The sequence below is a fragment of the Priceomyces carsonii genome (genome assembly GCF_900007245.1).
Source record: "Priceomyces carsonii strain CBS4050 genome assembly, scaffold: Debaryomyces_carsonii_scaffold_1, whole genome shotgun sequence".
Taxonomy (NCBI): Eukaryota; Fungi; Ascomycota; class Pichiomycetes; order Serinales; family Debaryomycetaceae; genus Priceomyces; species Priceomyces carsonii.
The window spans coordinates 1,247,367-1,272,027 of NW_026946674.1; the positions used below are offsets into that span (position 1 = coordinate 1,247,367).

General features: G+C 37.4%; 15 protein-coding genes across 15 annotated transcripts; 9 read left to right on the forward strand and 6 right to left on the reverse strand.

Annotated features, from left to right (window-relative positions):
- Positions 1-1,352: 1,352 nt before the first annotated feature.
- On the forward strand, positions 1,353-2,858 carry UME6 (Zn(II)2Cys6 transcription factor UME6; the record flags this gene model as incomplete). The annotated part of the gene is made up of 1 exon (XM_062956595.1): positions 1,353-2,858. The coding sequence occupies one exon, from the start codon at positions 1,353-1,355 to the stop codon at positions 2,856-2,858; it is 1,506 nt and encodes a 501-aa protein (XP_062807521.1).
- A 327-nt stretch (positions 2,859-3,185) lies between these two features.
- On the reverse strand, positions 3,186-5,720 carry PRCAT00000689001 (uncharacterized protein; the record flags this gene model as incomplete). The annotated part of the gene is made up of 1 exon (XM_062956596.1): positions 3,186-5,720. One exon carries the CDS (start codon positions 5,718-5,720, stop codon positions 3,186-3,188), a length of 2,535 nt encoding a protein of 844 aa, XP_062807522.1.
- A 769-nt stretch (positions 5,721-6,489) lies between these two features.
- On the forward strand, positions 6,490-8,823 carry NRP1 (Nrp1p; the record flags this gene model as incomplete). The annotated part of the gene is made up of 1 exon (XM_062956597.1): positions 6,490-8,823. The coding sequence occupies one exon, from the start codon at positions 6,490-6,492 to the stop codon at positions 8,821-8,823; it is 2,334 nt and encodes a 777-aa protein (XP_062807523.1).
- Positions 8,824-9,367: 544 nt separating this feature from the next.
- DPM1 (dolichyl-phosphate beta-D-mannosyltransferase) lies at positions 9,368-10,087 on the forward strand (the record flags this gene model as incomplete). The annotated part of the gene is made up of 1 exon (XM_062956598.1): positions 9,368-10,087. One exon carries the CDS (start codon positions 9,368-9,370, stop codon positions 10,085-10,087), a length of 720 nt encoding a protein of 239 aa, XP_062807524.1.
- A 233-nt stretch (positions 10,088-10,320) lies between these two features.
- Positions 10,321-12,135, forward strand: UBA2 (E1 ubiquitin-activating protein; the record flags this gene model as incomplete). Its single annotated transcript, XM_062956599.1, has 1 exon — positions 10,321-12,135. One exon carries the CDS (start codon positions 10,321-10,323, stop codon positions 12,133-12,135), a length of 1,815 nt encoding a protein of 604 aa, XP_062807525.1.
- Positions 12,136-12,302: 167 nt separating this feature from the next.
- Positions 12,303-12,683, forward strand: PFY1 (profilin; the record flags this gene model as incomplete). Its single annotated transcript, XM_062956601.1, has 1 exon — positions 12,303-12,683. One exon carries the CDS (start codon positions 12,303-12,305, stop codon positions 12,681-12,683), a length of 381 nt encoding a protein of 126 aa, XP_062807526.1.
- Positions 12,684-13,418: 735 nt separating this feature from the next.
- Positions 13,419-13,892, forward strand: PRCAT00000694001 (uncharacterized protein; the record flags this gene model as incomplete). The annotated part of the gene is made up of 1 exon (XM_062956602.1): positions 13,419-13,892. One exon carries the CDS (start codon positions 13,419-13,421, stop codon positions 13,890-13,892), a length of 474 nt encoding a protein of 157 aa, XP_062807527.1.
- Positions 13,893-14,380: 488 nt separating this feature from the next.
- OFR1 (Ofr1p) lies at positions 14,381-14,707 on the forward strand (the record flags this gene model as incomplete). Its single annotated transcript, XM_062956603.1, has 1 exon — positions 14,381-14,707. The coding sequence occupies one exon, from the start codon at positions 14,381-14,383 to the stop codon at positions 14,705-14,707; it is 327 nt and encodes a 108-aa protein (XP_062807528.1).
- A 732-nt stretch (positions 14,708-15,439) lies between these two features.
- Positions 15,440-15,646, reverse strand: PRCAT00000696001 (uncharacterized protein; the record flags this gene model as incomplete). The annotated part of the gene is made up of 1 exon (XM_062956604.1): positions 15,440-15,646. The coding sequence occupies one exon, from the start codon at positions 15,644-15,646 to the stop codon at positions 15,440-15,442; it is 207 nt and encodes a 68-aa protein (XP_062807529.1).
- Positions 15,647-16,025: 379 nt separating this feature from the next.
- Positions 16,026-18,503, reverse strand: CDC48 (AAA family ATPase; the record flags this gene model as incomplete). The annotated part of the gene is made up of 1 exon (XM_062956605.1): positions 16,026-18,503. The coding sequence occupies one exon, from the start codon at positions 18,501-18,503 to the stop codon at positions 16,026-16,028; it is 2,478 nt and encodes an 825-aa protein (XP_062807530.1).
- A 312-nt stretch (positions 18,504-18,815) lies between these two features.
- On the forward strand, positions 18,816-19,271 carry HNT1 (adenosine 5'-monophosphoramidase; the record flags this gene model as incomplete). Its single annotated transcript, XM_062956606.1, has 1 exon — positions 18,816-19,271. One exon carries the CDS (start codon positions 18,816-18,818, stop codon positions 19,269-19,271), a length of 456 nt encoding a protein of 151 aa, XP_062807531.1.
- Positions 19,272-19,341: 70 nt separating this feature from the next.
- SFT2 (Sft2p) lies at positions 19,342-19,974 on the reverse strand (the record flags this gene model as incomplete). Its single annotated transcript, XM_062956607.1, has 1 exon — positions 19,342-19,974. The coding sequence occupies one exon, from the start codon at positions 19,972-19,974 to the stop codon at positions 19,342-19,344; it is 633 nt and encodes a 210-aa protein (XP_062807532.1).
- A 321-nt stretch (positions 19,975-20,295) lies between these two features.
- On the reverse strand, positions 20,296-21,609 carry RTG3 (Rtg3p; the record flags this gene model as incomplete). The annotated part of the gene is made up of 1 exon (XM_062956608.1): positions 20,296-21,609. The coding sequence occupies one exon, from the start codon at positions 21,607-21,609 to the stop codon at positions 20,296-20,298; it is 1,314 nt and encodes a 437-aa protein (XP_062807533.1).
- Positions 21,610-22,180: 571 nt separating this feature from the next.
- PRCAT00000701001 (protein kinase) lies at positions 22,181-23,611 on the reverse strand (the record flags this gene model as incomplete). Its single annotated transcript, XM_062956609.1, has 1 exon — positions 22,181-23,611. One exon carries the CDS (start codon positions 23,609-23,611, stop codon positions 22,181-22,183), a length of 1,431 nt encoding a protein of 476 aa, XP_062807534.1.
- Positions 23,612-23,794: 183 nt separating this feature from the next.
- Positions 23,795-24,587, forward strand: PRCAT00000702001 (uncharacterized protein; the record flags this gene model as incomplete). The annotated part of the gene is made up of 2 exons (XM_062956610.1): positions 23,795-23,827; positions 23,877-24,587. The coding sequence occupies 2 exons, from the start codon at positions 23,795-23,797 to the stop codon at positions 24,585-24,587; spliced, it is 744 nt and encodes a 247-aa protein (XP_062807535.1).
- Positions 24,588-24,661: the final 74 nt, after the last annotated feature.

The following is a 24,661-nucleotide window of genomic DNA, read 5'->3' on the forward strand; positions in this document are numbered from 1 at the left end:
GCAATTGTTACAACAAAACAATTCGAAATGCAGTATCTTGTAAAACTGTAGTTGTTCTGTATCAAAAGAATGCAGCTCATGGATAGCATGTGCTAGGCGCACAGATAAGATAGGAGTACGCGCGCCGAAACCCAAAAGAATAGAGACGAACGTTTACAGTGTGCCGCCCACCAACTTAGGAAAAGCCAGATATGCATTGTTAAGATATACAGGCAGAGCGTCTGCATTGCCGATCGTATGCGCCCTGCTACGTATTTTAACGACAGTTGTGGGTTCTACGATGTTCCTGCTGATTTCGACAGCCTGCGACCTATTGCTCGGTTAGCCAATTTGCCCTTCAAAATCAAAAGAACGATATCTAGCGTCGACAAGCTTATCTGTACGGCACTGTGACTAGCAAGCAGGCTGGAGAAACGGCATTGAGGATCTCGAACGAAATGGTGACCTGCTAAAGGGACCCTTGCCGACTGGCCCCGCAAGAGTATCGAATAACCCCGTGCTTGGGGAACTAGAAATATCTTGTATTATTCAAGACCCTAAACAAAGTAAGAGAAGAGAATTCTATGAAAGAATTGCTTTCTATGCGTACTTATGGCACCCTAGATCGACCGGAATAGCTGTGTAAATTAACATGATAGCCGTTTTTAAATAATTTTTTTTTTTTTCTTTGTTGGTGCGTAGCGATTGAATGCTTAAATTACCGTTACCAGCCTCTCTATTTTTCAATTTCTATATAGATTTTTAGTTCGCTAATACACAATTGAAGAACTACCTATTCATTCTAAGGAATTGAAGCATAGAGGGTGTCCCTCCAAGGCAAGAGAGACCACAAGAAGAGAAAAAGGCCATAGCGGCAGCGAGAGAGCGTTTCAGAGGTATTATAGCGTGAAAAGAAAGAGAGAGAGTGTGTGTGCTTGCGTAGGGCTCAAGAAGTGGAAGTACTGTTTACAGTAAAGAAGTAGCGAGGAATAAAAAATCCTATCTGGTAACAAGAGCATAAAGCAGGGCTATCTAATTGAGTTAGGTTGCGCTTACTCTGTCAAGGCAATACAGGTGACAAATTAAAAGTCAGCTCTTACCAAAAATCTTCACTAGGAACTTCTAATTCAAAGAAGACTATAAGATTTAATTAAAATCTACGGAAGCTAGATTGTTTGTTATAGCATTTAAATAAGGATAGGACGTTCCGATACAGTTCACTAAAAGCGTCGTCCTAACTTTTTGCATCAGAGACTGCCATTCCATTCCCTCCAACCACCAAGCATCCACCAACTATAGTTCATTCCTTAGTATAACCAACCTTATTTTGCAATTGTTTGTTACAATTATTGCATCCGCAACTGCAGATTAAGATGGACCAAAATTCGTTCAGCAGGCCAACTTTTCAAACCCATCATCCAAAATCTTCCCCCGAAAGCAGCAGCAATTCAGATAAATTGCATGATAACATGTCTTCAGGGTCGATCAGCACAGATTTAAGAAAGCATTACCATTTATTTAAAGCTGACAAGCCTACCTTGTCTATTGATACAGAACCTTCCAATACAATGGAACTATATCCGAACCATCATCAGCATTATAATTCAATTCCATTACAACATGCATCACTTATGAGAGAAGACATTGTCCCTCCTAGTAACAATACGACTTATAATTCCAATTTTGTAAGTTTACCTTACAGTTTTCATAATGATGCCAACAACATAGACCCTACTCAAAAAAGATCTCCAAATGTTCATATGGATCCAGAGTTCAATACCTTGCAAGATTTTCCAGCACCTCCATCGCTGGCTGCTAGCTTAGTCTACAATGACTTTGATCTCGCAAATACGTCTTCATTCGACTCAATCCCAGAAACCTCCTTCGAGAATCGAGTCGTAGATGCAAGCGATCCAAACGAGGCTGGGAAACTTTTTAACCAGAGCGTTAATAACTTATCACTAAGCGATCTATATACGCCTGTTCATTCAGATGCTTCAAGTTTTACACCATGCTCCACTTTTTTTGAAGAACCAACAAAGGGCTCGGCTTCAAAATCCCTTAACCAGCATCAACATCCACTACAACATACCTATCAGACTCATGCACAGACCCAGCTACAGTATCATTACTCTCCAACGCCGCAATCATCTAATAATAAGATTACTAAAAAACAGTCGTTAAGACACATGAATAGTATGACACTTAAAAACAAGAAAAGTTTGAAGAACTTGAGCTCAATCACTCCAGTTGGGGTTGCATATTCATCTTTCAACGTTTCTCCCTCCTCAAGCAATTATAGAGGTGACGATCAGGACGAAGAAATCAGTCCCATGATAATGAAAGAAGCTCCTTTCGGTTACAGTCATAGAAGACAAGATGCATTTACCGAAAATTTGAATTATGAAGAGACTTATAGGAGAAAGACGTACCCAACTCCTGAAATGAAATCGACTTCGGTTAATAATCTGCCGTATGAAGAATCGTTTGAAAGTCCCACAATTCAAGTAGCAAGAAAGAAACCGCTACTGTTCACAGAAGGCAGAATAACTCCAGCTTTAACCAGCCATGAATCGTCAAACATTGATTTGTCAAAGCCAAAAAAGCACACAAGACGTAGACTATTACCAAGGTCAAAGAACGGATGCTGGATTTGTAGAATCAAACATTTGAAATGTGATGAAGCGAGACCTGTGTGTTCAAGCTGTACGAAGTTCAATATTGATTGCGATTATTCCTCTGTAAAGCCTGAATACGTTACGAATAAAGAATTGAGAAATATCAAGCTTGTGGAAATCTCAAATCAAATTAGACAAAACCAAACGACAACAAGAGGCGAAAAAGTCAAAAAGACACGATTGGGCCCTTCTAAAGACTAAGGTTTGAATAAATGAGCTTTTTTTTTGTATTTTATGGCCATTAATTAACCTTAATCAATCTTTTCAAAGGGAAGATTGCAAAAACTGTTTGCCCATTTTTTATTTTACTTTGTTTTTTATTTTTTTTTCTCCAGAACGTTAATTCAATTCTTATTTTTCAATTGAAAATATCTTATGCCAAAGCATACTAGCTACATCCGCCATTGTCTATAATTGTTATCATTATTAATATTGTTATGTCAAGTATTATTAGATTTTTATGAATAAGAAGATTCTCACAGTTTCTAAAGATAAGTTTTATTAAAGATCAAGAAATTTATTTACCTCTTATTCCCATTCAGAGACTGTGTAACGCTTTCTGAGTACGATTTCTCTCAGACTAGAAGGAACAATTGAATATTCTCCACTCTCAAGAATTTCGTTACTGATAACACTTGGCGATTTATCGTACTCAACAACTGAGATATAGTCACCATCAAATCCAATGCAGGGCCCATCTAAAGAATCAATCACCAAAGGGTATGTGTAGTCGGTAAATTGCTCTCTTTCCTCGTCAATCGTTGACCGTCGTCTACTCAATTGTCCTTGCAGGCTAGCTCTTGAGTGCGCAGTCATCAAATGCGAAGTTTCATCAAGAGTTTGATCTAGATCAGAACTAGATTCATCTTCTTGGACTCCTTCAGTTCTCGTTGAAACCAGCAGACTGTCATCATCAAATTCTTTATCGAAATCGTATGGGTTTTGAATGGCCCGCAAAGCAATAAATGTATTCAAAGGAAGATAATTTCTCTCAAAGTTCCACTCAAATACTAATGTGACTACTACAAGTGGCGTGCAAAGAGCCGAAAGTAAGATAGCACCTTCCAAAGCCATTGATCCACACATGAATAACTGAAATATCAACAAACCTAGCATCACACGTCTAAAAACCATTGGCCATACTTTACCTGTAGAATGAGGTGGGTGAACAAAATTATATACTAGTTGATATTTATACACAAAGTGTCCCAAGATAAAATATACCAATCCACTAGTGACAATTTTTGTTGAAACCACAGAGTATATCAAGATAATAATAAAAATTAACATATGCTGAGGCAATTGGATGCCGAAATCGAAGATAGGTGGAGTGTAGTAATAAAATCTGTAGTCCCTTGGCGTCTTTAATATGAATCTCCTCAAAAAAAATAACTTCCCTATTATGTTTGCAATCAAAAAGTCTCCTATTTGCAAGAGCTTAATTGGAAACATCGCTAATCCTTGTAATAAAATTAAATCAACGTAGAATAAAGATTGCTTTCTAAGAGACCTGGCAAGTTGATATGCAATTTTAGTCGTATCACTAATATAGGAAATATAGTCCCAGAATGTTCCAGTTACAATAAAAACCAAAAACAAGTTAAAGAAAACAAAAAAAAAGTTTTTCAGTAATGTCGCTAGCTCAACGTCGCTATTTGATGAATAACCTTGATATTGGGAAAGAAACTTGTAAAAATATGGTAATGATATATTTAACATGGAAAATAATAACGGTGGCAAAATTCCTGTTACGAAAGTTGTTAACCATGTGGATTGACTTATAAAATTGCCCAAAGCTGGCCAAAGTTTTGTCAATGTCTTCAAATCAAGCAATGTTGTCAAAGGAGTAACCAAGACAGAGTTAAATGTATAACTTAATATAACAACAAACGTTATTAGGTAAGCTTTGATCAATTTCTGATAATACGTCAATTTGAAGTTCTCCCATTTAATGTCTTTTGGAGCTGGCGCCAAGCTCACGATCAATTTGTATACTCTCGGGTCAAGCACAGTTTGAGCTGCCATTTGGGCAGACGCAACAGAATCCATAGTTATAAATGCACTCGCCAAAAGCTTGAATTCAGGATCTTCTTCTATATCAATGGTCGAAGGTTCAGGATCATATTTCAGCTGAATAACTTTAATACTGTTATCGAGCTCAATTAATTTTTTTGCAAGATTCACGATCTCTTCTTTCTGTTTCTTTTGTCTTTTGGTAGATTCATGCTGATCGAAATCAGAATGGAGCAAGGTAACTGCTGGCACTTTATCTAGACCGAATATATCAATCTTCAATTGATATAGGGAAGAATAGAGTTCTTCAAGCCTACCAATTACTAATTTTCTTTGCTTAAAAAGCTTCTCTAAAGGAGTCCAGTCATAAATCAATTTGATATCTTGAACTTTACCGATTCCCAAATCTTCAATGAAGCGTTTCAAAACATCTGGACTGTTCTTTTTCAAAAGCTTTTTTGGTATCCCATCTAGCCTGATAGTCCTGTCAGTAATCGAGTCCTGTGCCGCCAAGTACTTTTGCCTTATCTTCAATACCTTCTTGGTGACATTGAGCAAGATTGTGTAAACGATGATTGAGAAAATATACGTAAAGATAGGGTATACCCACAAAAACTTGGGGAAGTCGTCACTAAAATCGGGAGGTTGCATGGTTGTGAAGAATGCCTTATATACTGACAGTACAAGGTCATCCTTGTCATAGTTTCCGGTAAAGTAGTACCTTATTGGACTCAAGATAAACACGGCAAATAATGCAAGTAATGAGAAAATCTTGATACCCATTTTGAAGAAAGTTAAAAATACATATGCATCCAAGCCAGAGTATTCCAAAACCTCATCTTCTGTTATTGAATAAACCACCTTAACCCATCTAAATACCCCATTAGGAAGCTGCTTTAATGTATTTCGTCTTAATGTCCTTAATGCATAAATGTGTGGCCATTTAAACCGCAAAATACAAAATAAGATAAACGTTGAGATACCCGCCCAAAGACAAAGAACCAACTGAGTTTTGAACACAAGTGGATCATTATGCTGGTCACTAGACATTCTAAGCAAGTAAGTCTAATTCGTCAATCTCTTCCCGATATTTTCTTATATGAGCTTATGAGCTAGGTCACGTCATGTTGCCATTTCATAGACGGTACAAAAAAAAAAGGACGCGAAATTGTGCTACTAACATTCCTTAGGGGGCCCTAGGAATATATTGAACAACGGTGAAAGGAGCTTGATAGATGTTAAAAAAACCTGAAAAACAAGGCCAATTGTCACTTTTATAGTCTGACACCATTGAGCTATTTAGAAAGGTTTTACTTATTACTGGTTCTACTCTCTCTCGATGTAGATCTAATACGTATGCTAAACACTTATTGTGCTTTTCTTGCTCGAGCTACTTGATACAGAACTTAAGGCTCTACTGAGCCCTTACAGAGTAACTCGTCAATAAAGAAAGACAGCAGCATGAATTGCACAGCGTCGTCTGCTTCAGAGATCAAGGGGCGGCTTTTGAGATCAGTTTACCACTGGACCCTGAAGGAGCTTCGGGTAGCTGCATATGCTTGCAGTACACTGCCATTAAGTATTTTCGTCTCTCGCTAGATCCATTCAGAACTTTCTTCAGGGTTCGTCTAGGAACTTTAGCTTAGGAACAACACAATAAAACAGCACACGTGACCATGTTGTATTTTTTTTTTTTTTTTATTTTTTTCTATACGTCGGTAAGCATTTGATCAAATGGCACACTATCCGAAGATAGGCTCTTTTTCAGAATTTTCACGATTCGAAGAACAACCAGTAGTGACTGGCCAGGCACAATAGAATGAGTGATATATACTTGGTTGTTCACATAGCTACCACATGCGATGAATCAACCTCGTATGTTTCCAAGGATTCAACAGAACTAATCGAATTTGGCTGGTCGGCTGCTGATGCCAGGACCCTTGAAGTTCTTCATGAAGAATCAGTGTTAGTAAGACCCGTAAATACACCAATAACATCCTACTGCTCGCAACTTCATAAAGTGACTTGGGAACACGTTAGAAATGCTGGAACATTCAAGGACGCTGTTAGCAAATTTGATACTTACGTTCAAGAAAACATAGTGCAAAAGGAATTAGATTTTACATTTGTCACTTTCGATGTTAGCAAGTTAAGAGTACAGTTGCCAAGAGAGGCAAGAGACAAGTCGGTGATACTTCCTTCGTATTTACAACATCCTCGGGTTTTTAATTTACAGAATGAATATGCTAAGTGGCAGTTATCACATCCTGAGGCTCTCTCATATTCTGCCTCGTCATTATCAAGCATTATGGCTGCGCTAGAGGTCGATTTTGTTAGCGAAAAGAATGGAAGCAATGAAGATGTATCTTCGCCATCTACACCAACTCCTATTTCTTTGGCGTCTTCGACTACAAGTTTCAGCTCGAATACTTCTACAAATTTGAATTCATCGGAGCCTGGCGCGTTTTGTGAGACTAAAACGATGTCAACAGTAGCACTTTACACGAGATTGCTTCTGCAGTTAGTGAAAAAGTCATTGCCTCTTAGTGAACACCCCGAAGTGTTGACAAGACCTTATGATTCTTATCGAGATGTAAAGTCATTCTTGGAGGAAAGATCAAAAATCCTCTTTCTTTCGAATTTACCACATGATGTAATTCAATCAGAATTGGAATCGTGGTTTACTCAATACGGTGGTAAACCAATTGCATTTTGGACTTTAAAAAATTTGGATTCTTTGCCCAATGAAAAATATAATAATGGTAATGGCTACGGATCTAGTTTTGCGACTAGAAGCATTGCAGGTTTTGTTGTATTTGCGACTCATGAAGAAGCGGCAGAATCTTTGTCTATGAATGGAAGAGTTTTAAATGATCGCGCGATTGAAGTCCAGCCTTCTTCAACCAGAGTCCTAGATAAGGCCAGTGATGTATTGACACCGTTTGCTTCTTCCAAAAATCGCCCAAGACCTGGAGATTGGACATGTCCGTCTTGTGGCTTCTCGAATTTTCAAAGAAGAACGGCATGCTTCAGGTGTTCGTTTCCTGCAACTAGTGCTGTCGCTATTCAAGAATCGATTTACCCACCCGGTATGATCAATAATCGCCGAAATGGAGGAAATCAATCCCAGATGCAAAACCATGCTGCAGACAAGGTTACATTGAATGCTGCAATAGTTAATGCTGCAGCTGCGACAATGAATACAAACCAAAATTATAATAATTTACAAGACTTTCAATCTTACGGTAATCAACTTAATAATGGCCACTCTCAGCGCACTATGGGCCATCATCAACAACTTCAAAATCATAATAATAATCATGGTCACAATAACAATAATGGGCGATCCAATTATGGAACTAGCGTTCCATTTAGAGCTGGTGATTGGAAGTGTAGTAATGAATCATGTCGATATCACAATTTTGCTAAAAACTTGTGTTGCTTAAAATGTGGTAATAGTAAGCCAGCAACGACGCTCAATAACCAAGGAATGAATTCGCTCCATTCTGTTAATTCAACAGCAGCTGCAATTGCAGCTGCCACCGCTAGTGGACAACCCTTAAATTTGAGTAACGGATTCATGGGATTGCAGCAGCCGCAACCTCATCATGCACAGCATTATTCACAGACCGGACAGCAGCAGCTGAATCGCCATCATGCTAATACCATTGGAAATACCTTTGCAAATAACAAGTCTGGAAATTTGACTTCCTACTCTCAACAAGTTAATGGATCAAGGGGGAGCAGGAATGGAACGCCGCAGCCTCAGATACAGTTGTTACCTCAACAGTTGATGATGATGCAACAACAACAACAACAACAACAACAACAACAACAACAACAACAACAACAACAACAACAACAACAACAGCAGCAGCAGCAGCAACAACAGCGTCACCTGCAAGTCACAGGTTCTAACCAGCATCAAAAATATTCTCAATCCATGAGTAATTCACCAGCATTGTATTCGGGATTTGGTCATCTGCAACATAATCAGAATTATTCTATGAAAACTGTTCCAGATCCTCCACATTCAGCACCAGTAGTTGCGCACGGTGATGCCAACTCTACGGGAGCCACATTACAAACTTTTTCACCCTCTCTAGGTATACTCACCAACTCAATTGATTCGTTGAACTTGAATAGTCACTAATGATAGAGACTCACAATTGTCTTTATTTTATTTGTATTGATATGATTCACTTTCTGTCGTTGCAAAATGTTTTATGTTCTTGGTTGATTTGATACTAACAAGTTGATATTTTAATTTGATTTTGATTTTGATCTTTATAATGTTATTATTACTGTTACATTGTTATTATTACTGCTTTTATTTTGTTGACATTAGTGTCTTTGCTTGCTTTTAAGTCATTTGGAACTCGTATTTTGTTATAGGGTGAGGCTAAAATGTTAAAACTGTTAGGAAAAGTTAAACAAGTATTGGTTCGTACTTTTAATTTGCTTTTATTTTTTTGTCATATGTATTGTCTGGTTTGAGAAGGTTAAATCGTTGAGTCATACTTTAGTTAGATTCATTTATAACTTTATTTAGTGAAATGTAAAATGAATTTCTTTATCTTCGGCTTGTATCATGAATTTCGAACAGCGTTACTCGAAATTAATCCGACCTTTTTTAAGAATTTAAGAATAACAAATATTACCGAAAGTTTGCTTCATAGTTTTTGGCGTCGATTACAATGGGATCAAACAAGTACACAGTCATACTTCCAACTTACAATGAAAGAAAGAACTTACCCATTCTAATTTATTTGTTAGCAAAAACTTTCAATGAAAATAAGATTGACTGGGAGGTGGTTATTGTTGATGATAACTCTCCAGATGGAACACAAGAAGTAGCAAAAAAGCTAGTTGGAGTTTTTGGAGAAGATCACATTCAATTAAGACCAAGAGCTGGAAAATTAGGATTGGGAACAGCTTATGTTCATGGGTTAAAATATGCAACTGGAAATTTCGTTATAATTATGGATGCAGATTTTTCACATCACCCTGAAGCAATTCCTCAGTTTATTGCTAAACAAAAGGAAGGTGATTATGACATAGTCACTGGTACAAGGTATGCTGGTGATGGTGGTGTATATGGATGGGATTTGAAGAGAAAGCTAGTCTCAAGAGGTGCTAACTTTTTGTCCTCTATTGTTTTGAGACCAAACGTGTCTGACGTAACTGGTTCTTTCAGATTATATAGAAAGCCTGTTTTGGATAAGATTATCAGTGAAACTAAGTCCAAGGGATATGTCTTTCAAATGGAAATGATCGTGAGAGCAAAAGTTCTCGGTTACAGCGTGGGAGAAGTTCCTATAAGTTTCGTTGACAGATTGTACGGAGATTCTAAACTTGGAGGAGATGAAATAGTTGGCTATCTTAAAGGAGTCTGGTCTTTGTTCACAACCCTCTGAGCCTTAAAACTGAGATATCAAAGCATGATTGTTGTTTAGCTTGCTGTTCTTTTGATATTTTTTGTCTTGGTAATATGACGTGGTAATAAACTACGGAGCGATTTCATATTAAAGGAGCTAGACTCCTCGTGCTTTAAATATACTTGCTAGTGTAGGTCTCGATATAGCGTATTCAATAAACTTTTAAAATGTTTGCGAGCTTTTTCATATAATTAAGACAAAACATAGTACGAATGGCGAAGGACACATACTTGAAGAAAGTCCTCGGAGAGGATCGCTACGAGCGATTAAGGGACACTAGAGTTTTGATGGTTGGCGCTGGTGGAATAGGGTGCGAGCTTATCAAAGATATAATTCTTACTGGATATGGTGAAATTCATATTGTTGACTTAGATACTATCACATTATCAAATTTAAATAGACAGTTTCTATTCCGTCAAAAAGATATTGATAAATCTAAGTCGGGAACAGTCGTGAAGGCAGTACAGTCGTTTAATTACTTTAACGCTAAACTTGTTCCTCACCATGGTAATATAATGAATACTGAACAATTCCCTGTGACATGGTGGAGACAGTTCGATTATGTATTTAATGCGTTAGATAATCTTGAGGCTAGAAGATATGTTAATAAGATGTGCCTCTTTCTGAAGTTGCCTCTTATGGAAAGTGGTACTACTGGATACGATGGCCAGGTTCAACCTATTTTGCCCTATGCCAGCGAATGCTTTGAGTGTCAAGCCAAAGCAACACCTAAAACATTTCCAGTCTGCACCATCCGTTCTACTCCATCGAAACCTATACATTGCATTACATGGGCAAAAGAATTTCTAATTCATCAGTTATTTGATGAGTCAGTGTCTGAGTTTGATCTGAAAGATTTGGAAAACGAAACGGACGATAAAAAGGAAATAGAGAATATGCTCAAGGAGTCCAATGAGTTGGGTGATTTGCGAAAATCTATCCGTGAGTCTAACTCATTGAGCTTTGTGGATAGCTTAATAACAAAAATATTCGAAGTTGATATCGAAAGATTGTTATTAATTGACTCATTGTGGAAGTCAAGAGTGAAACCAATACCTTTAGACTATGGCAAGTACAAAGAAGAATTGCATTCGATGTTAGAGGATCTGAATTATAAGTCCATTTTATCTAATGAAACTAAGGTGTGGTCTGTATTGGAGAACTTATACGTGTTACTGGCTTCTGCTGTTGCCATGCAAAAGAGGCTCTTGTCTGGAAAGGAGGGATTTATCACTTTTGATAAGGATGATGAAGACACGTTAAATTTTCTTTCTGCGGCATCAAATTTAAGATCTTATTCCTTTAGCATTGAGGCGAAGACAAAATTTGACATCAAGCAGATCGCTGGCAACATTATTCCTGCCATCGCAACAACAAATGCGATTATCTCAGGGTTTTCTAGCTTGGGTAGTCTCACTTATTTTGATCGTCCTCACCCAGCTCCTAAAGACTTCTCTGAAGTTATGAGGCACTCTTCTACAGTCTTCATTAGTATTCGCCCAAATAAATATATTACTTCGGCTTCTGTCGTTGGGCCTAGTCCGACTTGTGCAACGTGCTCCTTGTTATCTCGTGGTTTTCTCGAAATCACAAGCCACCAGTTGAAACTGAATACTTTGCAAGACTTGGTTGATAATATTGTCAAGAAATATGATTACGAAGAGCTATCGATAGTGTTAGGTAAATCTAATTTGATATACGATCCTGACTTTGAAGATAATTTAGATCGACATCTTAACGAAATAAAAGGATTTCAGGATGGAGAAATTCTTTTGATCCAGGATGAAAATGATGATCTTGAAAGTTTAGAGCTCTATATTACAGAAGCGAAATCCCAGGTGAAAGACTATTTACCAGATGTTAAAATCAGGCCGAAAACCGGAGTTTTGTCAGAACGTTCCACCTCGCCTGATTACGACAACAATACCTTCGTGGGATCAGACACCATTGTCGTTGACAGTGATAACAATGAAGATGGCTTGATAGAGTTAGAAGAGCCATCTCTGAAGAAACGGAAACTTAATTAACCGTTGTCGTGATTCTCTATTCTGTATATAACTAACCGATCATACATGACATAATCTGTTACATAAGTTAATGGAAAAGAAGCCACTATTTATTCTGCTATGGATTTATATTGCGACGTAAATAGGCTCTTAATTGTGATCAATCAACTAGATAAATCAATTGAATAATGTCTTGGCAAGCATATACAGATAACTTAATTGCAACAGGTAAACTTGATAAATCTGCCTTATACTCGAAGGCTGGCGATTCCTTGTGGGCTCAAAGTGGCAACTTTCAATTGGATCCTAAAGAGATCAGTGAAATTGCTAAAGGGTACGATGACCCTTCTAGTTTACAAGCACATGGATTGCATGTTCAGGGCCAGAAATATTTTTTATTAAGAGCTGACGAAAGGTCTCTCTACGGTAAACATGATGCAGAAGGGGTGATTGCAGTTCGAACTAAACAAGCAATTCTCATAGCACATTACCCAGCAAATGTTGTGCCCGGAGAAGCTACGACTATCGTTGAAAAATTGGCTGACTATCTCATTAGTGTCAACTATTAGTTCATACTGAAAGTATGAGTCCGGTAGTTTCTAGAAAAGAGCGAGCCGAAAATTCAATTTAGCTTGACGAGATCTCTAGTTTTTCTGGGGTAGCTTAAAGTGGCATATAAACGAATGAACAATTGAACTGAAAGTATTATAGTTTGTAATTATCTAACTTTTTACGCATTCTTCAAGTTTATTATGTTAAGAGATCCCGCCAAACTACGTTTTATATATGAATGTCTAAATTGCACACTTTGACAAATCTTTTGAACATCAAGCTGTAGCTATTTATACCAAAATTGATAACATAAACTGGCTTTCTGAATCGTAATGAAAATGCTATATTTGACTACTCCTTCTTAGTCTCATCACGCCAGGTTAGCCGAAAGAAGATAATCCGCTATCTGTACTTTTGCAATGAAAAAAAAAAAAACATTCTAGGACTCCAAAAAAGAAGATATATGAATTGAAGATATAGTTGAATATACAATTGAGCCGCCTAGTGCTATATCCAACACATATCTCTGAAGCGACTTAGTGACTTGCACGGTTTAATATTGGTATGAGACCCTCACATTTCATCACACAAAAACCACCCAACGACTGTATATAAAATTGTGCAACCGACGACCTGTTCTCTTTCAAAATCAACTTCATTTTATTGGCTCAATATAATAAGTACAAGTTCATAAGATTTAGTCAATTGTTGAATCAAGTGGTAAAATTAATTAGGATTATTGCCTATCCGAAATGTTTAGTAGATCATCCCAATCAATAATCAGAAGTGCGAAGGTCCTTAGAAGGTTTAATTCATCTAGCAGCCATGGCTCAACTGAACCTCCTAAAAACATAGAAATCAGCGTAACCAAAATTTTTGGAGTTGCAGCGTTAGCAGGTGGTTTATTGGTATACAAAAATCACGAGAATAGAGACAAACCATTATATAAGACTAAGTTATACAACGAGGAAGAAGAGCGCCCAACTGCAAGAAGCGAGAACTATTTGAAGCGCTACAAAACTTCCTTTTTAAGTGCCTATATGAAAGATAGAGGTGGAATTGGTCAAAGACAATACAGAAGAATTAGTGAAAGCATAGTCCCAACGACTGTAATTCCTAGTCACTCACCGGAGGGTGACCAGTTTGGAGCTGGTATCAAAACAGATCAGTTGGGTCCTAGAAGGGAAAGAATTAGACTTTATGCCCCGTTACTGAAATCAGAATAATTTCTTCGACTGCCTACGGCTTGGAATCAATTGAAGTTTCATATATTCACTTTGATCTCTTAGGCAAAGAGTACAAAAAATTACGAGAAAGTTTTGGGACTTATCAACTCTTTAAAAGAACTGAGAAAGCATTTATGTAAGTCCTTTTTAACCTTCTTTTTTTTGCATTTTCACACCATTTACTGAGTCTAATAACGAGAAAATTCAGTTAATCTACCCTCAATTTGTGTTTGAACTACAATACATTGTGTAGTTCATAGGTCATTCATATCTCTTTTTAACGGTTAAATAGAGAATAAAAAACGGACTACTTAGATTAAAATTCACTACTCGTATAGACGATCGTACTTCCTTTCAATACTTTTCCTCATTATTACTGACTATGTTTTAACTAGTTAATGAGGGTAGTGTAAATAAGAATACTGAAATATTAGGCTGGCCAAAAAATAAGTTATAATACAATAAGAGTTACCATTGAGTCATTCATTATGTCAACAGAGTGGGAAGTAATTGTCTTCGATAAGGAAGGTACTGACAGATCACTGGTTAGGCCTGCACATGTTGCTGCTATTCCAGAGGCTGTTAATAAGGGAATTGTCAACTCTGCTGGAGCAATCTATACGGACGCTTCGAAGTCTAAATTTGCAGGTAGTGCTTTCCACATAATTGCTGACTCAAAGGAAGAAATCATCGAGTTTTTAAAGCAAGATGTGTATTATAAAGAAGGAATCTGGGACATCAATAGCGTGATTGCTTATCCACTTGGTGTTGCAGTTAGGTTACCTAAAAAGATGGATGGTGTGAACAAATTTTAATGAATTACAATTGCAATCGGTCTTTCATAGTTTAAGTAGATTGCTAGATAAATTAAATGATTATAAATGTATTGACATCCTCAAAATCATGGCATTTACTATAACATATATCTTTTGAAGCGGATGCTTCTATGTCATCTCAAGCATTGTATGAAGATAAGCGTTCATCAAGTTTTCAGCTTCCTTTCAATAGGTAATATGCTTTGAAGTAATCTCTGATTCTCCATCGCCTAGCCTTTTGAAATTCACGTTATTAAAATGCCTGCTAAGGCACCAACAAAAGCACCATTTATGAGGTCAGTTTATAATTGTCTCAAAAGAGCTGCTCTAGTTGAATCGCCAATAAGAGTACATTGTTACAATAGAAATCACAGATGAACATAATTTCAAACTAACTTTTATAAGAGAGCTAGTATATATAAATTTTAATGATAGTGTACAAGATATTTTTATCAGTTCAGTTCATGATATGCCAGCATAAAAACGAATGTGAAATTGTGTCAGTAATTTTTAGTCGTGAGCTAGGAAACAGTTATTTCGGCATTGAAAGACGAACTGTAACTGTAAATGGATAATAAGTAAAATAAGATCAATCTATGATCTTAGTAAGACATTTCATGAGATAATGCAACTAAATTTTATTAATGATTCAAAATGAGCAAGTAATGAGTGGGTAAGGAGGTAAAACTTTAAGTTGCTCTTTATAAGTTACTGAACACCATGGATAAATAATCATTTAGACCTGGAGTCAACAATTCGATAAGGACCGATATTGCTGTATTTATCGTGATTATTTGATGGGAAAAGTAAGGAGGATTTCTTGGACGTTAGAGCAGCTTTCGGTCCAGACTGAGAAAATCTGCTCATAACAAATTCACTAGCCAACAAGAAGAAGGGAGCTAAGCAGAGTATGCCTCCACTTCCAGGAAATTGCTTCATGTTTGTTAATTATTAATTTTTCTGTTTTTCTGTTTTTCTTTGTCTGTTTTATAATAGCTTTATTTAACAACAAAGTTTATGTATGCAAATTAGTCATATAAGAACAAGCCTTTTCTATGAAACCTTCTTTACTGGACAATCAAAACCCAGATATAGCTTAGCAGATTGGTATTGTACTTCATCAACCCTTGACAAAGAAATTTTGCTACCCCATTGTAACCATGCGCGATGAACTCCCTGCACATAAAGAGAGCAACTAGAGATCTGATCTTGGGACTCACTATAAAATGTAAAACAATTCTTATGTATTCTGATTATATAGAGAAAAGTATGGAGCAAATATAAAGAAGTAGCCAAATGAAATTCATATTAAATAGCTTTAACTGTATAGATCGTCATCCTCTTCATCGTTTCCAAATGCAGCTCCAGATGATTCGTTGTTAGATCCAGCAGGTGCAGAACCATCACTTGGATTTTCAGAGAATCTGAAGTTAGAAAATTGACCTCTAGAAGCTAGTAATTGCTGAGCGTAAGCCTCGTAACGACGTAATTCTGCATCTGAAACAGAGCGCTTCGCCGTTTTCATGGCTTCTTCAAAGTGAGCTCTGGTGATATATGGAACTGGGTCTTCTTCCTCTTCTTCTTCTCCACCTTCATTCTTAACCATGTCAACATCTTCTGTCTTCGCTTCCTTCTCCTTTTGAGATCTCACTTGTGCCTCAATAGAATCTTTGATAGCAAATTTGGCTGATCTTTGTACGATGTAAGACAAATCTGCACCAGAGAAGCCGTTAGTGATCTTAGCGATTTCCAATAAGTCCAAGCCAGGCTCCAACGGTGTGCTCCTTAATTGAGCTTGTAAGATTGACAATCTTGCAGTTTCATCTGGCAATGGAACGTATATTAATTGATCCAAACGGCCGGGTCTAAGCAAGGCTGGATCTATCTGGTCAGGTCTGTTAGTGGCACCAATAACAAATACGTTCTTCTTAGCGTTCATACCATCCATTTCAGTCAATAATTGATTTACGACTCTATCAGATGCACCACCAGCGTCACCATGAGAGCCACCTCTAGCCTTGGCGATAGAGTCCAACTCATCTAAAAAGACGACCGTTGGCGCAGCTGCTCTAGCCTTGTCAAATATATCACGGATGTTGGATTCGGACTCACCATACCACATACTTAACAATTCAGGACCCTTAACTGAGATGAAATTTGCAGACACTTCCGTTGCGACAGCCTTTGCTAGTAATGTCTTACCAGTACCTGGTGGACCAAAGAATAAAACACCTTTGGAAGGAGCCAATCCAAACTTTTGGTATTGATCCGGGTGTAATACAGGATACTCGACAGTCTCTTTCAATTCGTTCTTAATGGTGTCTAAGCCTCCAATATCATCCCAGGTGACATTGACATTTTCAACGACTGTCTCACGTAATGCGGATGGATTAGAATTACCTAATGCAAATCTAAAGTTATCCATGGTGACACCTAACGAGTCCAAAACTTCTGCATCAATAGTTTCTTCTTCAAGATCGATGAGATCCATCTTCTCCCTGATCTGTTGCATTGCTGCTTCAGAACACAAAGAAGCAATATCAGCACCAACGAACCCATGGGTTTCGGAAGCAATTGCCTCTAAATCGACGTCATCAGCTAACTTCATATTCTTAGTGTGGATTCTTAAGATTTCTAAACGACCGGCTGCATCTGGAACGCCAATATCGACTTCTCTATCAAATCTTCCGAACCTTCTCAAAGCTGGATCAATGGAATTTGGTCTATTTGTAGCAGCGATAACAACTGTATTTGATCTAGCCTTCATTCCATCCATTAAAGTCAACAACTGAGAAACAACTCTTCTTTCCACCTCACCATTCGTCTTGTCTCTCTTAGGAGCGATTGAATCAATTTCGTCAATAAAAATAATGGAAGGTGCATTTTTCTCAGCTTCCTCAAATGCCTTCCTTAAATTAGATTCAGATTCACCCGCCATCTTAGACATGATTTCCGGACCATTGATCAAAAAGAAAAAGGCCCCAGTTTCGTTAGCGACAGCTCTTGCCATAACGGTCTTACCTGTACCAGGTGGACCATACATCAATATACCCTTTGGAGGCTTAATACCGATAGATTTGAATAATTGGGGGTGCCTGAGTGGCAACTCAACTAATTCTCTAATTTGTGCCATTTGCTTCTTACAGCCACCGATGTCATCATAACCTACTTCGTTTAAATTATTTTCTTCATCTTCACGATTAATTGGTTCACCCTCACAGTGAATAATTGTGTCTTGGGCAACAATTGCTATATCCTCTGGATCTACCTCAACGACCTTAAACTCAACTTGCCTCATACCACCTCTGACAGTGAATAAGTCTCCTTTCCTAACAGGTCTGTAGGCCTCCACAAAATATGGCTTTAAATAAACATCAAACAAAGAACCAGTTATACCCTCAACTGTATCAGCAATTGGTAAAACAGAAATTCTGTTAGCATATTTGATATCTGGACAAGGGTGTACGGTTACAATGTCTCCCAACCTAACTCTCAAGTTATTACGGACACATCTATTGATTCTAGCAACACCATCTTCCATGTCATCGTCTGCTAATACGATTAAAACAGTGTCTTTTCTCTTCTTACCCTTAACTAACACAGTGTCACCGCGGAATAACTGTAATAATTCCATAGTGTTAGAAGACATAGTGATCACAGAATTGTCATCATTAACCGCATCATCTACGATCAAAGCATTATCCTTCTTCTTTCTTCTTAAAATGGCGGTTGCTGTCTTATCCTCGGCCGATTGAGCACCAGATGCATCCATCAATGGTTTCTTATCTGCTGCCATTTCTATCGTGGTGTTTGAAGCAACTTTAATTAAAAGGGAAAACTGTTATATATACTTGTTTCTCTAAACAATGATCTTAATTCACTGATTGTTGAACTCAAATATACCTTTAAGTCTGTGATATGCTAATCTTTTTAATATCAATTATTTAACTTGGCTTAAATCAATTTCGATAATTGCCACCGTCCACTACACTCCCGAAATGGAGGTGCAGTACTTTGTGCGATTATATTCCCTTCGATGACATTCCTTTGCAATCTACAGTATTAAAGAGACAAATCAGTAACAGAGCTAAAAAAAAAGGTAATCAAAATGAGTAGTAACGCTTCTTGTATCTTCTGCAAGATCATAAAGGGAGAAATTCCATCATTAAAGTTAATTGAAACAAATAAATCTTACTCCTTCTTGGATATTCAGCCTACAGCGGAAGCTCACTGTTTGATTATTCCTAAGTACCATGGAGCCAAATTGCATAATATTCCGGATGATTATTTGTCTGATATTTTGCCCGTTGTCAAGAAACTCACCAAGGTCTTAAAGTTAGATGAAAACAATACACCTGATGGAGAAGGTTACAATGTCTTGCAGAACAACGGCAGAATAGCACATCAAGTCGTTGACCATGTACACTTTCATCTCATTCCAAAGAAAGATAGCGAATCAGGTCTAGTTGTTGGTTGGCCTGCTCAGGAAACTGACTTCGATAAATTGGGCAAGCTTCATAAACAATTGTTAGAAGAAATTCAAAAATTGGACCAAAAGTTGTGAATTGATCTAAGGCTACATTTCTTTCTGTTTATAAGTCTCTCTTGTTAGGTCTAAATGACATGAATTATGATTACAAAATACCTCCAATAAATCCTCCTAAATAACCAACTATGTAACTTGAAAACCATGTTAACGACTGAGCTCCAAAAGGGAAATAGCTGACAGCATAATACAAAATAGCAAAGAGTTCAACAATACTTGCAAGTATCGTTAGCAAAGTGCTCTTTAAGACTATTGCGCAATATAAAGTTGTTAACACAGATCCAAAAAAGACAGTAGTGAACACGAATCTTTCCCTCGAAAATAAATGCCTTATGTAGTTGTTTGGCCCTTGTAGTATTCCAAATGATATTATAAAGAGTAAGGACCCCATGGACCACAACAATCCCACTTTTCTAGGCTTTAATGCTAATACTGGGAACATGAGAAAACAAATAATGAAACAAAAGATAGATGCACCAAAGCAACAGAGGAAGCCAATTAGCTTTTCGAACCTCGAAAGTTGAAACCATGAAGGCTCTTCAACCGCTTGATTACCGCGACTTGAAGTTGGCAACGATGTGTATAAGGTATTCGCATTTGATTTCACGTAGTCACTCCAGTCTGAAAGAACGGGACCTACTCTAGCGCTTGCATTAGAGTTTTCAAACTTATTCCTCCAGCTCGTAAATTGCTGCTTAAATACATTTTCTGGTTCAGACATAATACATGGAACAATAAACAGCAAACCAGCGAATTGGTAAAATGTCTTGAAGATTGTAAGCAATTTGCCTTCTATAAGTTGTATCTCCCGATATTATGATACAATCAGCACGTGATTACATAGTACAATAGTCTAAATGTCAAGGGCATATATCCGAATTAAAATCTATACCAAGTTATAACTATAATACTCTGGATGAAGCATTTGTGTCATTAATCATCAAAAGCAATAATCTTAATAATGGATATCAATCAAGGGTCATATTAAAATAGATCTTAGAGAGAAAGTTTCATCCAGCGAACTATTATCTATTAATTCATCCTAACGACCTATCACATCCAGAAAAAATTCATCAGGGTTAAAGACATCATCTTGCTCGAATTGAATTTGGTCATTAGGTTTTGGTATGTTATCCGAGAGTGAATTATCGAGCTCATCCTCGCATTCCTTTAGTTTCTGCTCTAGATCACTCCTCGTTTTTTCTTGTTCTTCAAGAACATATTTTAGATGATGGAGATAATCAACAGATTTATTCAATATTGTACTCTTATTAGGCTTTGTTTCCTTTACCTTGACAGACGAAAGTAGGTACATTATTTCTCTAGAATTCTGTGAGTTCCGCTGCAACGACTGAACAGCACAAAGCTGTGGATTTAGTAATGAGGGTGGGACTAGAAGACCCAATTCTTTAATTCTTTCTTTGATAAGATCTCTTCTTCTTCGCTCTACTGCATTATGAAACTCCCGCCTTCTCTTCAATTTTTCTTCCTTACTCAACTGCCTGGTCGATAGGTCCCTAGGTTGAGACAGCTGGGAATTTGGGACAGACGTACTCAAGCTTGGGGTGGCCCTAGGGGAAGATAACATAGTATTATTTGGGATGCTCGTGCTATGTTGATTCTCTTGAAGTACACCAGCTAGCGGAAACGCTGGAGGTGAGTTTAGGTAAGTGTTTGCATTATAAGGAGACATCTTCAATGTGTCAAGAGACCTATCAAAGGCATTTTGTTTTGGCGATAAGAATTGGGGATTTGCTTGCGGTGATAAATAAGAACCCGAATTAATATCTGGATTATTTGAGTTATATGCAATGTTGGCGGGACCACTAATACTATCGTGTCGTGACATTGTCGGGCTGAATGTGTTTGTATTAAAGGAGCTAGACAAGCTGTTTTCAGCAATTGAGTCAAGATTATTGAAGTTTGCTGGACCTTTGTTCGGAGGCGAAAAGTATTGGGGGTTTATAAAACTGTTACCATTTTCATAATTATTGTGAGGAGAAATGACCTCTTCTAAGTTAGAGGTATTCGATGGGTTGATGAATTGAGGAGCTTGAGGTTGCTGATTTGGAAAGTTAATTGATTCTAGGTCTTCTAAAAATGGATCGCTTGTAAAGTAATTGGGATTGACGGTATTGTTTGCATTAACATCCACATTATTACCATTATAATTTGAACTCAAGTAGGCATCATCAATTGGGAAATTGTTGTCATTTTCTCCGATGTCCAACTGCTGCTCCCCAACGTTGCCATAGTTAATACCGAGCCGGTTATTATTTGTGTTTTTGTTACCGTTGTTATTAGTGCCAATTGTAGCATTAAAATCAGACGGACTATCCTTCAAAAACTCTTCCATTGTCTGCTAGACTACGTCTTTTGATACGTGTTCTCTTGTTCAATTTTAGTAGTCTGTACAAATAACTATGATTTATCAATGTGATTAGATTATAGCTCAACTCAATAATACTTTAACTGTTTTCCTTGTGCTTAGCTAATGTATTTTTCTAGGAGTTGAGACGTTTATTGTTTACCCGCAAAATAAACTTTGGGACACTATGATACGAACACGGCTAGAGCCAAATGGGACACCAAATAGACTTTACACGATTATGAAAGAAAAACTAACACTGACTATAGAGATCGTGTTATAAGACTTCTGACTCTTGCTCAAAAGGAACCATTCTCTTTGAGTAACTATCTTCTACAAGTTTGCCAAGAGAAAGCCCAGACGACACAATAAGGCTCTATAGCAGTAAAGGACAATATGCAATCTACGTTGTGCAGTTTGTGATATATATAGAAGTGCCTTTAACCGTTTAATATAGTAGAGGGAAACACATTTACCTTACTTGTAGAGATGATAGGATAGACGAAATGTTTAAAAGTTTATTAATATCTATCTATGCCCAATTTATAAATATCGAAGACTACTTGTTCTTCCTTTTATTTATTATTTTCTTCTTTACATGCTTTTTCATTTTATTCTTCCTTTTCTCTTGCTTGGCTACCTTTGCGGCTTCTTTTCTGGATTTCTTTTCTTCCTTATCTTCAAATTTCTTTCCTTTTGGTATTGACGTCTTTTCAACCCATTCCTTCTCTTGCCCATCAACGTCACTACTGAGGTCCTCATCTGTATATTCGTCTGTATAGTCCAGCTCAGTATCATCGTCTTCGCTTTCAGAGTCAGATCCTTGTGCTTCTACCAACTGGTTTAATGTTTCAAAGTTTCCCTCCGTGAACTCTTGAAAGTCCCTTTCATCTAGATGATTCAATGATCGCACCAAATGCACCGACCTAAAGACTTCATCTTGAACTTCATCCTCATTGTCATCCTTGAACGGTAGGGACTCCAAGTAAGCGATTAGATCTGGATCACTGGAGCCATGTAAACCTAAGCTATGTTCGCTTTCTGTTATATACTTAAAGATCAATCGTTCGGGGTACACATTAATTCCTTTTCTGGCGAAAAAATCATTCACATTCTTAATATCCATTCTTAAGAAGTCCATGGCCATAGGGTGATCTGGTTCAACGGACTGCGAAACGTCGATTATATAAAGCTTTTCATCGTGCACAATTGAATTGTACTCACTCAAGTCAGCATGTACCAAGCGACAATCTTGATACATGCGTCTCATATATATTAGCATCTGTTGATAGTAGTGGCCGATTTCATCAGCGTTCTTGAACGGATGATCTCTTAGCTTAGGTGAGGGTTGATCGTTACCTTTAGTCAAATACTCCATCACTAGAACGTGCGATCTCAACTCCACCGGTTCCGGGCATGGTATTCCCTTAGACGCCAACCTCTTTAAGTTCCTGAATTCTTTTTCAGCCCATAATTTGACCATTTTTCTAGGATTACTCTGATTTTTCGTATTCCTGAATCGGAACTCTCCATCTACATACCTCTCACGATCCTTAAATACCAAAATCGAAGTTTTGTAAATTTTTACAGCATAAGACTTCTCAGATTCCCCTTCTAAAACACCAAGGTAGACATTGGCCTCTTTACCTGTACTTATGCAGCCATTTATACCTGAGAGAATGCCCTTATTTATAATTTTTCCCAAGAACCTCATCGTCCTTGGATCTAACACCTGCTCCACAGTCGCTCTGTTAGATCTATCTTTAGTTATTTTAGGTCCCTTCTTAAAGTCATCAAGCTTGATTTTATCAGAGTATTTTGCTATTATATCACCATTCTCTGATCCTGATATCTTCATTTTTTGAGCATTATCTGCCAAACCTTCAGTTTCAGATTCAACATCAGTATCACTATCGGTGCTTTCTGTGCTATCAGTGCTTCTTGTTGGCACTTCATCTTCTCTCAACCTTTCGTGCTCTTTCTCGGACATATTTTTACAGAAATGTTCTTTTTGCAAGTTTCTTCACAGAAAACGCAAATTTCTTGATGCCCTCTTTTCTCTACTGCATTTGAGTAAAATTATATTGATATTGATCCAAGACCATTTTCGATTCTCCAGCGAAAGACCGATTAAGGAGAAATCGGATATTCAAGTTCAGTAGGGCACCTAACGATGGCTTTGAAACTAATTTATGTGTTACCTCAAGTAAGTAAATACGATTCTGTAGTGTGAATTTTACTAACAGTTTTCTTAGAAATTTTTGGGTGTTATTCCACTTTATATTGGTGTGGAATTAATTTTGGGAGTGGCTATTCTTAATAAGGCAGGTGGGGCCTACGGTGTGCTATCAATTATTACTGGACATCCTATCAACTTTTTACAATGGCTATACAATTTGTTGGCATTGTTGGTGTTGCCGTTCTATATATACGGTTTGTCAAATTTGAGAAATAGATCTAAGAATGTTAAAACAACCTCACTTACGTGCATGATTTATATCATAGATACTATCGTTGGATCTTTTTATACCATCTATTTCATTTACTTTTGGTTCAGTCACGAAGACAAAGCTGTTTTCAATGATTCGACATCCCAAGGTGTGAATAGGAGAGAACAGGTAGACTATGGTGAGAATCGAATTGAAGAGAGCAAGCTGAAACCTGGAGAACTCTCTTCTGGCTCGGCATCTCCTGCGAGGGAGCTTTTTGTCACTCTTAGTACTGTTTTGGTAGTCACTACAATACGAATCTATCTGACCTTAGTGATTCTCTCATTTGAAAGGGCCCTTTTGAAGCAAGATTCGATTTCGAGAAGATATGATAATGATTCAATGTCTGAAGATCGTCTGAATAATTTATCGTCACTTCAAAATGAGGAGGGACGGTTGCATAAGTTGTGGGAGCTAGTAAATAGGATGGAAGTCAAATCAGTCTCAATTTTACAAGACTTTTTCCATGGAGCCTAAATATTAAAACAAATCCAGCCATGCTTTAATATTCATAATAGCTATGGCTTATTGAAGTGACAATGCCTATTTGA